This window comes from Schistocerca cancellata, chromosome 9 (genome assembly GCF_023864275.1).
Source record: "Schistocerca cancellata isolate TAMUIC-IGC-003103 chromosome 9, iqSchCanc2.1, whole genome shotgun sequence".
Taxonomy (NCBI): domain Eukaryota; kingdom Metazoa; phylum Arthropoda; class Insecta; order Orthoptera; family Acrididae; genus Schistocerca; species Schistocerca cancellata.
The window spans coordinates 11,479,972-11,493,915 of record NC_064634.1 but is presented as its reverse complement, the minus strand read 5'-3'; the positions used below and the strand labels follow the sequence as shown (position 1 = coordinate 11,493,915).

Sequence of the window (13,944 nt, the reverse complement as noted above, 5' to 3'; positions counted from 1 at the left end):
TAGAGTAGCATGGAGAGCTGCACCAAACCAGTCTCAGGACTGAAGACCACAACAACAACAGCATGATGTTCTGAGAAACATCTGCATAATGAAAAAGATATAAAATACGTCGCAAATCGATAAATACGATAGATAGATACAGATACATAGGTGTAAGGGATGATAGCTGTGGTGCAATCCTATCATCAGAGAATCGCATGAAGCAATTAATAAAAGTTATTGATTCAGAGGTCCATACTGAAAATATTTAGTTCCTGTAAGTTACTAACTTTGTTGTATTAGAAAACAAACAAAACAAACACTGTCCAAGCAGGCCTTGAAGGCCCAACGGTATCGACTGGCCGCCATGTCATCCTCAGCTCTTAGGCATCAACAGATGCATGTATGGAGGGACATGTGGTCAGCACACTGTTCTCTCAGGTGTTGTCAGTTTGCGTGACCAGTTTTGTTGTTTTGAAGATACTGAAATATTATTGTGTCATTGCATGTCCGTCATTTTTCTGAGACTGCAAATGTATTCAGATTTGCATTAATGTTTGATGTGAGTTATTGTCAAATCTCAAAGAGCTGTTACTCGGGCATCTTTAAGAATGTCTGACATCCCAGTGTCCTGGTGCATATTCTGCACGAAGGCAATACAAGCACCAGCTGTACAAATTCCCACTACTGGGATTTACCTTCTTCCGGCGACACGCTTGTTGTATCTGTGTCTGGCTGGACGGAAACATTCTACTACCCAGGCTGGCTGTGATGCTCCCTGAGCCCTGGGGCTGCTAGCGTTCAGTTGTGGATCAAATTCACCTTACCTTGTAGCAATTCTAGGCAGCCAATTAGCTCCGCTAGATATGCTTGTCATTATATTACACAGGCTTTTAAAAGGGTTAGAACTGGTACTTTTTTATGGATACTTACAAGTCTCCATTCATCTCCCAAAACATTATCAATAGTCCACACGCCCAGGTCTTGGCCTTTCCCACAAAGTATCATGTGGGTGCCCTCGAGTAGCTAGGGCACTTTTCCCATTTGTAAATAATTCGATAGAACTGTGGGGCTGTGCTGCTCATATACATCTTAACAGGACGCTGAGCTATTAGGCTGATACGTGGTCTGGGGTATACTGAGTCCTCTCGATATGTTCTTACCCATAGCAAATAACTAACAGTGTACTCCTTGCATATACGCAGGCTTATCACTTTTAAACACAAAAATGTTATGAAATACATAACTACAATACAAGAAACAAGTACTTTTATCTCGAAATAAGAACAAAAGTAAAAGTAACAGATCAGGGTCCTTATACACTGACAAGCCAAAATATTATGACAACTTGCCTAACGGCTCATTTGTCCATCTTTGGAATGAAATACATCTGTGATTTTATATATCAGGGATCCAACAGTTCGTTGGTAGGTTTGTGGAGGCACACGGCATTAGGTGTCTATGCACAGGTCACATAATTCACATAAATAATAGGCTGTCGATTTGGCTAGGCGATTACAGTGCCCGATAGCGACCGAGATGGTTTCTATAGGATTTACATCAGGCAAATTTGTCACCGATACATCAACATGAGTTCACTATAATGATCCTCAAACCATTGTAGTATGGTTCTGTTTCTGAGACACAGGCAATTATACTGCCAAAAGGTGACATTGCTGTCAGGAAAGACATCAAGCATGAACAGATGCAGTTGGTTTGCAGCTTTCAGCATGTCTTTGATTAGTACCACAGGTCCCAAGTAAGTGGAGGAGAATGTTTCCCATAGCACAATACTGATCCCACAAGCCTGCTTCCGTGGCGTGCTGCACGTTTGGAGCTGCTATTCACCTCGGTGAAGGCATTTGTGGAGACTACAATTGACCTAGTCTAGCAAAAATGTGACTCACCTGGAGAGTCGGCATATTTCCATTGATCGAGGGTCGAATACTGATGGTCCCGTGGCCACTGCGGTACTAACTCACGATGTCATACGAGTCAACGTACGAACACGTAAGGGTAGTCTACTGTGGAGCTTATTATTCGACATACTACAGTAATTGCGACGACACTCAGAGAAGCTAATGTCCCCTGGATATAAGAGGTAGGTGCCTGCAAAGAGGCTGGACCATCAGGAGGCATCCTGGCAGTGTGCAGCATTGCATGGATGATGAACTGATGACGCCAGGTACTCCACAAAGGCACTGACTACAGCAGTTTGTGGCAGCCCACAATACAGGCTGAAGCCAGCACTACGGAACAGAATGAGGTGTGCTGACACGTGCAGAATCACACTGTGGACTCAATGTGGAATAAATGACTCGTGTCAGCGGCAGTATCTGCCCGCACAAGCAGTGGCAGGCAGCGAGGTGCCTAAACACACGAGTGAGTTCCAGGGTAAGGGTAGCAGGTTGGCAGCAACTGAGGTAGGCCCACAGTTGGCCCAGTCCACAGCACTGTCTCGGTGCAAACAGCAGGTTCACATCTAGCAGTGGCAGTGTCTGGAGGTGGTGACTTGTCGATCCATGTACACTCTTAGACTGTCATAGGCCTCCATTGGGACTGGTGGCTGCCAGACTGCTATACCTTTGACTAGAAATCAGGGGTATTTAAACAGATTTGGTAAATATTCATTTTGCTGAAGCATCGGTTTCTGTAATGCGAGCTATGACACAACCGAGGCTCAGACCTGAAGCAATTAGATCAACCATGCTGCAGTGGTTTTGCTGTTATGTTGCATCAATGCTGTTATGCCTTTGGCACCTTTGCTTGGCTGGTGTAGCATGTGGTAACCATCTTGATGCCTTGGAGATATGCAATAATTGTAATTTCAGCAGGTAGCCTCTGATGTAACTGCATCTGGTTGGCTTCAGTCTAGTCTGCTTTCACAGCCTCTTGCCTTAATTGTGGCAGCGTCACGATTTTATTTAGTCACGTTGAGAAACAGTTGTTACACTGCAGTTTGATAACTAAATGCAAAAATAAATGTAAGTAAAAAAGACTCCCCTGCATTTATTTCATTACTGTCCATTGTTGCCAACAGTCTATGTGTGTATTCTCAGCCACACCTCCCCTTGTCTCTGACTTCTCTGCTATCTGTTTCTATCTCTTTTAATACCTTTCATATCCTACTTCATTCATTGTTGGCGTTTCCGTGAAGATATCCCCTTCACCCAGTTGTATCTCATCTCCTGTGTGGCTGCCCCATCTAATTCATGATTAGTTCCATTTCACATGCATCTTTTCTCAATTTTATCAGAAGAAGGAGCCTCTCATTTTGCAAGCCACCTTTTCTGTGAGCTTTTGTTCGTGTGGACATTTGCAGTTGATCGACAGATAGATTTTATTGTTATATTCCAGCTTCAGAATCTGCCTTACTAATCTGACTGAAAATGTGTGATTCCATTTCAGAATGCCTACTAACTTCAACTATCCACCACCCGAACTGCGGAAGGAGCTGCAGCAGATTGCCGATGCTCTTGTGGCACCCGGAAAGGGCATCCTCGCTGCTGACGAGGGACCTCCAACCCTGGCAGCACGCTTTGCTAACGCCACCACTGGCTTCGAGAACACAGAGGACAATAGACGGCGTTACAGGCAGGTCAGTCTTGTGAATAGTAGAATTAATTTCATTTCTGTCAAAAGAACGCTAATTCTGTAAATAGAGGACAAAATGAATGTGATAAAACTAACAGCAAAGCAACTAAGTAAAAAATCTTTGGTTCCATCACTTATATTAGCAGCTACTTAACTTTGTTAATGTATATTGTGATCTATTATGTATTACTTCATGATAGGCTCAATGGAACACAACAAATCATTTATTCCATTGAAAATTGTCAGACTACAGTAGTTATTTATAAATTCTACAGAAATGTAGTTTTATTTACAGTAAATGTTTTCACTGGTCTGGTGGACAACAGTATTTTTCAATTCTTGAAACTAATCACCCAAATAGTTTGTAGATAGGACTAATGAGACACATTTTTAAAATATTTCTATTGAATGTTTTAAATCTATCAGCAGCTTGTTATAGATACTTCAAGAGAATGCTGGATTCTGCTCTGAATCATAGATGGAAACGTCAGGTTTACATAGAAATTGTTTAACCATTTTTGGTTGTGCTTTTGTCACTCTCTTATGCCTGACTCCATAGCTTAATATACACTGAAGAGCCAAATATACTGGTACACCTGCCTAATATTGTGTAGGGCCACCACGAGTACGCAGAAGTGCCACAACATGACGTGGCATGGACTCGACTAATATCTGAAGTTGTGCTGCATGGAATTGACACCATGAATCCTTCAAAGCTGTCCATAAATCCATAAGTGTATGAGGGGGTGGAGTGCATGAGTAGACAGCAAATTATTAGGATTAAATAGTGATAAAATTCTACACTGAAGTGCCAAAGAAACTGGTATAGGCATGCGTATTCAGATACAGAGATATGTAAACAGGCAGAATACGATACCACAGTCAGCAACACCTATATAACACAAGTGTCTGGCGCAGTGGTTAGATTGGTTACTGCTGCTACAATGGTAGGTTATCAAGATTTAAGTGAGTCTGAATGTAGTGTTATAGTTGGTAAATGAGTGACGTTGGTAAATGAGTGATGGGACACAGCATCTTTGAGGTAGCGGTGAAGTGTACCATGAATATCAGGAATCTGGTAAAACATCAAAACTCTGATATCGCTGTGGCTGGAAACAGATCCTGCAAGAATGAGGCCAACAACGACTGAATAGAATTGTTCAGCATGACAGAAATGCAATCCTTCCACATATTGCTGCAGATTTGAATGCTGGGCCATCAACAAGTGTCAGCATGTGAACCATTCAATGAAACATCATCAATATGGGCTTTCGGAGCTAAAGGTCAACTTGTGTACCCTTGATGACTGCACAACACAAGGCTTTATGTCTCTTCTGGGCCTGTCAACACCGACATTGGACTGTTAATGTCTGGAAACATGTTGCCTGGTGAGACAAGTCTTGCTTCAGATTGTATTGAGCAGATGGATGTGTGCAAGTATGGAGACATCCTTATGAATCCATGGACCGTGCATATCAGCTGGGTAAGGTTCAAGCTGGTGGAGGCTCTGTAATGATGTGGGGCATGTGCAGCTTGAGTGATATGGGACCCCTGATATGTCTAGATACGATTCTGACAGGTGACAAGCATGTAAGCATCCTGTCTGATCTGACTTGGGCAATTCCAGCAGGACAGTGCCTACAGAGTGTCTCCAGGTACACTCTTCTGAGTTTGAATACTTGCACTGGCCACCAAACTCCGCAGACATGAACAGTATTGGTCATGTCTGGAATGACTTGCAACATGCTGTTCAGAAGATATCTCCACCCCCTCGTACTCTTACGGATTTATGAATGGCCCTGTAGGATTCATGGTGTCAGTTCCCTCCAGCACTACTTCAGACATTAGTCAAGTCTGTGTCACATCTTCTTGCGGCACTTGTGCATGCTCGTGGAGGCCCTACCCGAGAAGCAGTCTGGGTGGTGGGGGTGAGGAGGAGGCTGGGATGGGGAGAGGGGATAGCATGGTGGGATGGGGATAGTATAAAGATTTGCTTGTGGGAGCATGCAGGGACATATTAGGGACAGGGCAGGACAGTTAGATGCAGTTGGGAGGTTACACAGAGTGAGAGGGCAGGGGAGTGGAAACGGAGAGAAGTAGAGGATGTGGGGGGAGAGAAGATTAGTGGGTGCATTGTTGAAATAGAAGGCTGTTTGTGCTGGAATGGGGGCAGGAAAGAGGACAGGTGTGTGAAGGACAGGGACTAACAACGATTGAGGCCAGGACGTTATGGGAATGTAGGATATATACTAAGGGAGAGTTCCTACCTGTGCAGTTCAGAAGAGCTGGTGTTGATAGGAAGGATTCAGATGGTGCAGGTTGTGAAGTAGTCATTGAAGTGAAGAATGGTGTGTTGGGCAGCATCTCAGAAACTGGATGGTCCAGCTGTCTCTTGGCCACAGATTGTCAGTAGCCACTCACACTGACAGACAGCTTGTTGTTTGTCACGTAGAATGCAGCTCAGTGGTTACTGCTTAGTTTATGGTACAACTAAGCTATAAACTATTGTCTTTATTGGTTGTTAGTTTTACCAGTACAATGATTCTTCCATGCTGTCATTGTGGAGGGGATACGGGTGGTGTGTACCCTGCTGTAAGTTTCTGCCTTGGGATCCCTTGGCATCTCCTTCTCATACTGACATGTCACCTCTTGAATCACGGTTACCTCTACTACGTTCTGGTAACAGAGAGACTAATAATGTCATAGTTAAGTCCCATTAATCTGCATCCATTCATTCATGTCTATCAACTGTGACACTGCACAGACCATCTGCATGATTTTGTGTGCAACATTTTTGGTGAAGATGTTACTTTGCCATTGCTCTTATGTTAATTAACTCCATTAAACAATCCTTAGAATTCATTGTTAGCAGGTAATTTCCTAAGTCTAAAGATAGTTTGTTGTTAGAAAAGACTGCTATTCTGTTCTCATCAAGAATATAGGCAATATATTAAATAATTGTCTCTTAATTTTTATCTATCGTTCTTTTGTCTAGTATCATGGTTTTCTCCTGACGGAGAAGACATTTTTGCTCCTGTGCTACTTATCTAGGGCATGAATAATACACCAAGATCCTTCCTATTGTGATTTTTTTCATGACTACTGTGTGGCCTTCTGCACTAATATCTGACCATTTCAAATGTCCCCTACATAAGGAATTTAGACACAGCTTTGCCATCCAGTAGTAATGATCTGCCCCTTAGCACTCTCTCAGTCTGATAGCTGTACCTGCTGGTGCATTTTTTCAGTAGTTCCTAATGTGACATGGACTTGCTCCCATTGCTGCTGAATTACCAACACTAGTTGATAGATTAGGACTTATAAACACTTACTCTTTTCTGTGATTAGTTTCTGGAATGAAACTTAAGCCATTTGGTGGGTCCTCGGTTTCATCCCACATTTTATGTCTCCTCAAAGCTTCATTCTTCATTCTTCATTCACTTTTTCTTTTTCTTTTATAGTTCTTATCACTGTACCATTCCTTATGAGATGACTATAAGATCAGTTTTGAGTTGTAGTTGTGGGAGCTCTTTCTCCAAACCATGTTTATGTTCTAAGTGTTTTACACAACTATTCTGTGTACAATAAAGTACACGAGGAAAACATGTTAAATACATAATTACAGAAATAGAGTCATGGCTGAAACATAGGCACACAGAAAGATAATTGCCTTAATGCATGGAGAGAGATCCATCATAGATTTTCTGTCACTCTATTTGATCTTTGTGGGAACTCTTTGATAATGAAGATATTTTCTAACTTAACTTAATGAATGAGCAATGCCAGATTCCTTTGTCTGTAACATGCTGTTCTTTTTGTGTCTCCAGCTGCTGTTCACAACAGATCTGTCGATAGGTGATTACGTTGCAGGAGTTATTCTGACTCATGAAACACTGTACCAGAAAGCTGATGATGGAACTCCTTTTGTTGAACTGCTCAGAAGACGTAACATAATTCCAGGCATCAATCTTGATAAAGGACATGTTCAGCTGTTTGGTACAGAAAATGAGTGCACTACACAGGGTAAGATTAATACTAAATATGTGATAATTCTTTACAGTCCTTTTTCTACAATGTCAATGAGGTATTTTGTTAATATGCTTGATGTATATTGTTACTTACCTCAGGACTGGATGATCTGGCAAAGAGGTGTGAACAATATAAAAAGGATGGTTGCCATTTTGCCAAGTGGCGCTGTGCTCTAAGAATTGGCCGTGGTACACCTTCTTCACTAGCTGTCAAAGAAAATGCAAATGTACTGGCCCGCTATGCCTCCATCTGCCAAGCTAATGGCATTGTACCAATTGTGGAACCTGAGGTAAGTCCTCGTGTTACTCTTAAGGACAGTATATGAAATGAAAGGAGAACAAATGACATTGGGTTTGGAGCATTTTAATCTATTTTAATTTTCCCTCCTTGAACAAAATAATTTTCTATGAGCAGTTATATAATGCATTACCAAACATGCAATATTTTTAAATCAGTGAAATACTGCTGACTAAGATATTGGACTTGTATCTGGAAGGAGTGAGGTTTGAAGTCCTGTTTGGTCATTTAAAATAGTTTTCCTGTGATTTCTCTACAACACTACTGGCTAATGCTTTACTATGCGACTGTAGCTATTTCCATACCTTTGCTGAGTGCACTATTGCTCAGTCATTAAGACTTATTCTTCTAATCGTACTTAGTAGATGTATGAAAATTCCTTACTTTATTAAAGAAGAAGAAGAAGGAAAAAAATCACCAAACACACACTTGAGGTTTCTGAAAGAAACTTATGAAACATTTTTGCTGTTGTCATGTGCCAGTGCAGTAAAGGAGTGTAATATTCGTGAAGAAGGTCCTTTCATCCCACTATTTCCCAAGAAACAAAATTTAAGTAATTAAGTATTATTTTCATCTTAGTGACAATAAATTAAAGATGTGTACAAATCAGTTTTACACATGTTACAGCAAGGAGTTTCTGGCATTTAACATTTACAAAATCAGATGTATTATACACACCACTAAAGTGCGTGGCAGAAGGTATGTCCCATTGTACCAGTTATTAGAGTTTCTCCCCATTCCATTCACATATGTTGCATGGGTAGAATGATTGTATGAGTGCGCCTGTGTATGCTGTAATTATTCTGATGTTATTATCCTGATCCCTACAATAGTGATATGTAAGGTGTTGTAGTATATTCTTAGAGTTATCGTTTAAAAGCCAGTTCTTGAAATTTTATTAGCAGATTTTCTCAGGATACTTTATGTCTATCTTCAAGAGTTTGCCAGTTCAATTTCTTCAGTATCTCTGTGACACTCTTCCACAGACCAAACAAACCTGTGATCATTTGTGCTGCCCTTCTGTGTATATGTTCCATATTCCCTGTTAGTCATAATTGGTTTGGTTTCCACACATTTGAGCAATATTTTATAACTGGTTCCACAAGTGATTTGTAAACAATCTCCTTTGTAGACGGAGTGCACTTTCCCAGTATTCTACCAATAAACCAACTTTTGTTTTTTGAAGTGCACAGTTTTACATTTTTGAACATTTAAATCATGTTACCAATCCTTGCAGCACTTTGAAATCAACATCTACATCTATGTCTACAAGGTTACTCTGCAATTCACACTTAAGTGCCTGGCTGAGGATTCATCAGATCATTTTCATACTACTACTCTACCATTCCACTCTCAAATGGCGAGTGGGAAAGAGGAACACCTAAATCTTTCCGTTTGTGCTCTGATTTCTCTTATTTTATTATGATGATCATTTCTCCCTACGTAGGTGGGTGTCAACAAAATATTTTCACATTTGGAAGAGAAAGTTGGTGATTGAAATTTCATAACTAGATCTCACCGCAAAGAAAACTGCCTTTGTTTCAGTGACTGCCACCCCAACTTGTGTATCATATCAGTGACACTCTCACCCCTATTGCACAATAACATGAAACGAGCTGCCCTTCTTTGCACTTTTTTGATGTCCTCTGTCAATCCTACCTTGTAAGGATCCCACACCACGCAGCAATATTCCAGCAGAGGACGGACAAGATTGATGAAGGCTGCCTCTTTAGTGGGTTTGTCGCATCTTCTAAGTGTTCTGCCAACAAAGCACAGTCTTTGTTTCACTTTCCCCACAATATTATCTATGTGGTCTTTCCAATTTAAGTTGCTTGTAATTGTAATTCCTAGGTATTTAGTTGAATTGGCAGCCCTTAGATTTGTGTGATTTAAAGTAAACCCAACATTTATAAGATTTCTTTTAGTACGCATGTGGATCTTATCAAGATCTGACTGCATATTTGTGCAGGTTCTTTCAGACAGTACTTCATTACAGATAACTAAATCACCTCCAAAACGTCTGAGGTTACTATTATTATTGTATTCAAGCTCATTAATATACAACATGAACAGTGCGGATCCCAACAACCTTCCCTGGGGCCCACCCATTGTTACTTCTACATCAGACGATGACTCTCCATCCCAGATAACACGCTGCATATTCCCTAACAAAAAGTCTTTAATCCAGCCACAAATTTCATTTAAAACGCCATATGATTGTGCTTTTACAATAAGTGTAGGTTTAGCACTGAGTAAAATGCTTTTTGGACATCAAGAAATACTGCATCTACCTGACTGCCTTGACTGAAAGGTTCCAGTATCTCATGAAAAGAGAGCGAGTTTGGTTTCACATGATTGATGTTTTCGGAATCCATGTTGGTTGGCACACTGGTTCTGTTTGAGATACCTCATTATGTTTCAGCTTAGAATATGTTCTAAGATTATACAACAAATCTATGTCAAGGATACTGGATGGTAGTTTTGTGGATCACTTCTACAAAACTACTCTTCTTGTCAATGAATGTGACCTGTGATTTTTTCCAATAACTGGGTCCAGTTTTTTATTTGCAGAATCTATGATAAATTATAGTTAGAAGAGGGGCTAGCTCAGGTGCAAATTCAGTATACAGTCTGATAAGGATTCCAATGATCCCTGGAGGTTTGTTCAGTTTTAAGGATTTCATCTGTTTGTCAATGCCATTGACACTAATACTTATTTCATTCATCTTTTCAGAGGTATGGGGGCTTAACTGGACAGTTCTCCTGGGTTTTCCTCTGCAAAGGAACTTTTGAAAACTGAGTTAAGCATTTCAGCTTTTGCTTTGCTACCCTCAGTTTCAGTTCCTGTCTCATTCGCTAGTGACTGGACACTGCCTTTGGTGCCACTGAGAGCTTTTATATACAACCAGAGCTTCTTTGGGTTTTCTGAAATATCACTTGGCAATATTCTGCCACAGAAGTCATTGATAGCAGAGTTCATAGTCAAGTAGAACTTTTTGGATGACAACATTCCTACCTTTGTCAGTTTAATTTCAATCACTTCAGTTAAAATGTGGATCATAGGTAGAAGATTTCATGCCTACGTATATGTTAAAATATTTAAATATCTTCTGGCATTAAATTCCACTGTCTGAATTGTGTTGGACTATGGTAAGAAAATTTTTAAATTTTATTTCATCGTGTGTAGACACAAAATATTCTACCTGAATAATTATGCCTCCTCAGGACTCAAAAAAGAAAAAAAGGATCAGAATTATTTCCAAGTGTTGCAGTGCATTAAGTTATTTTATTAAGAATTATGATTGCTGTATAAAAGGAACATTAATTAGCTGCTATGTCATGTGACTTAACAATTAGTAAAGTATGATATCATCTTGTTAAAGATAATTTAACTTTAACATGCAGGAAGATGATTTTCAGAAAGCCATGGTTTAACATATGAATACAATCTATACTTGTGCTTTTTATTCCATAACTATCTTTAACCCTTTAGGTGGAGCCATATGGTGATCATGACTTGGAAACATGTCAGAAGGCAACTGAAACTGTTCTGGCAGCCGTGTACAAAGCACTCAATGACCACCATGTGTTTCTGGAGGGCACTGTTCTGAAAGCTAACATGGTAACACCAGGCGAATCATCTTCAAAGAAGTCTTCACCAGAGGAGATTGCACGGGCCACTGTGACAGCCCTGAATCGTACAGTGCCTGCTGCTGTAGCAGGTCTGTTCTTGTGATGTCTGTCATTTGGCTTTAGCAACTAGTTCTTAAATTGCAAACATTACAAGTATTTGTATTATTAATCAACCAAGATATTTGATATGGAAAACAAAGTAGCAGGTCTGTTCTTGTGATGTCTGTCATTTGGCTTTAGCAACTAGTTCTTAAATTGCAAACATTACAAGTATTTGTATTATTAATCAACCAAGATATTTGATATGGAAAACAGTGGTGAATAAGGAAATAAGTTAAAACCACTTTAATGCATGGGATCCTAAACAAGTATTTGGAAATAAAAAGTTGTGCCCAGCAGCTTATGTCTCAAATTAGATTGACATTTGCAGTATTGTGGTCTGATAACCCATTTGCTACCACTTTCATATCTAAATATTGCTGAGTCTAAAAACAAATTCTCAGTGGTTGTTGCACTACCAGGAACTGTATTGTGGAAAATAATTGAAAGCTGAACATTAACAACTCTAGTTGTTCTATATCATCACTATCATAATGCACAAAGCTTCTAAAGCTGTTTTGATCAACACTGCAGGGATTTTAACTTCTTGTAACATTCGCCTGACAACCTCAGTAGACTATACATTGCAAGGGGTACTGTTTCCTACATTTCTAAGTCCACTAAGTGAGATAGTTTTAAAAAGAATGAATGATACAAGTAATGGCACTTGGCTCTAACATTTGTTTCTGTTTCTTCCCTTTCATTAGTTCTGAAAACTTTGAATGCTACAATTCTTATCATGCTACAACCAGTTAACACTGATATTTCCAGATTACTTTATCTTGCCTTCTTTATCTTTCTTTTCTCCTGCTATTCTTTCCAGTGGTGTAGCAGTGTGATAGATTCATTTCCAACAACACAGGCATTGTCCATCACTGATGTTCCACAAGAAGCAACATGAAGTGATGGAAATAGAATAACCCAGACCTAATGGCCTCTGACAGTGTCCTTTCTTTTTGTATTCCTATCAATGAAACATAATGTGTGGAAGGACGGATGAATGAATAGATGAATGGAGCTGACAAATTAGAGTGTTCAAGGTGAAACTGCTACAATCACTGTCGACATTGTATTATAAATTGCAAACACAAAACTGATGAAATAACCAAAATTAAGTACACAATATTTTTTGAAAGTATTGAAATTGTGTCAGTAATTATTATTTTTATTTTGTTGTCTTACAGTTTAGCTATAGTTGTTACTTGCTTCAATTAATATTTATTTCCTTGTATGTGGTTGCACTCATACTTCTTTTGGGGTTAATTTCTGCCATTAAAAACCTTACATACAACAACTTACTATTGTATGTAAAATAATTTTTTCAGGCATGTTAAACCATGCAAGTTTATTACGTATGAACAGTCATTCTTCACCTTCCATATTCCATTCTTCTTTTTCAGTTTCCATTCACATAATCATACCCAACTGGTGTTCCCTCTTAAGCCTCCCCCCCCCCCCACCCCCCCCCCCCCCCCCCGCCAATCTCTTTATCTCACCTCATTCTTACATAACCAATCATTTTATATGATCTCAAATGCACATGCTGTTTACTCTTCCCATTTTGCAATTAATATTACTTCTTTAAGCCTCTCCTTTGTTTCTTGATTTATATATCTGATTTTCAAACACTTTTGTCTAGTCTTCCGAAGTCAACTGCCATATTTGCTAAAATACATTTCTAAATTGTCTGTTGTTGCACTACACTGATGGTTTTCCATTTGTAATCTGTACATGATGTTTCCTCCTTAAAACCAGATAAAATGGCAAATTGATTGTCACAAAGGAATTGTGCTGGGAAACAGTAGCAATATGATGGAATGAGATGCTTGATATTCTGTCCAGACATCCTAATTTTGAGTTTATCATAGTTTTCCTAAATCTTTTCAGTCAAATAGTGGGTCTTTGACAGTGTGCTAATCACTAATAATAAAATTAGTTTCAGATAAAGTGTGACTTACACAACCCAGTACAACACTCAGAAATAACTCTTAATCTCTTTGTGCTCAATAAGTACAAAGGTCTTTAACAAGCCATAAAGCAAGAAAATGGGAATACCTATTAATTCACAAGAAAATCAGAAACAAATATTGATAGCCACTCCTTTTACAAAGATTATCTGAGTGTTTAGTCACAAGGATTGGTAGTTACCAGTTTCCTGGTGTAAATTTTAAGCAAGCAGTAGTAAATTAACAATAGCTATTTAACATGATGGTGGACCTGCAGCTTTTCTCTAAGCAGCCTCTCTGCTAATTCTTGTATGCTAATCTTAGCTTTATAAACACAAACAGCACACAGCAATTCATTGTTGACACT

General features: G+C 39.4%; 1 protein-coding gene across 1 annotated transcript in view; it reads left to right on the top strand.

Moving 5' to 3' along the window:
• The window catches only part of LOC126101136 (fructose-bisphosphate aldolase-like), a 68,524-nt gene that overhangs the window by 29,272 nt on the left and 25,308 nt on the right, over window positions 1-13,944 (top strand). The window contains exons 2-5 of the mRNA XM_049911818.1: window positions 3,388-3,577; window positions 7,401-7,596; window positions 7,701-7,891; window positions 11,393-11,621. Coding sequence (XP_049767775.1) covers window positions 3,389-3,577; window positions 7,401-7,596; window positions 7,701-7,891; window positions 11,393-11,621 — 805 coding nt within the window. The 5' untranslated portion in view covers window position 3,388. The remainder of the gene's footprint in view (window positions 1-3,387; window positions 3,578-7,400; window positions 7,597-7,700; window positions 7,892-11,392; window positions 11,622-13,944) is intronic.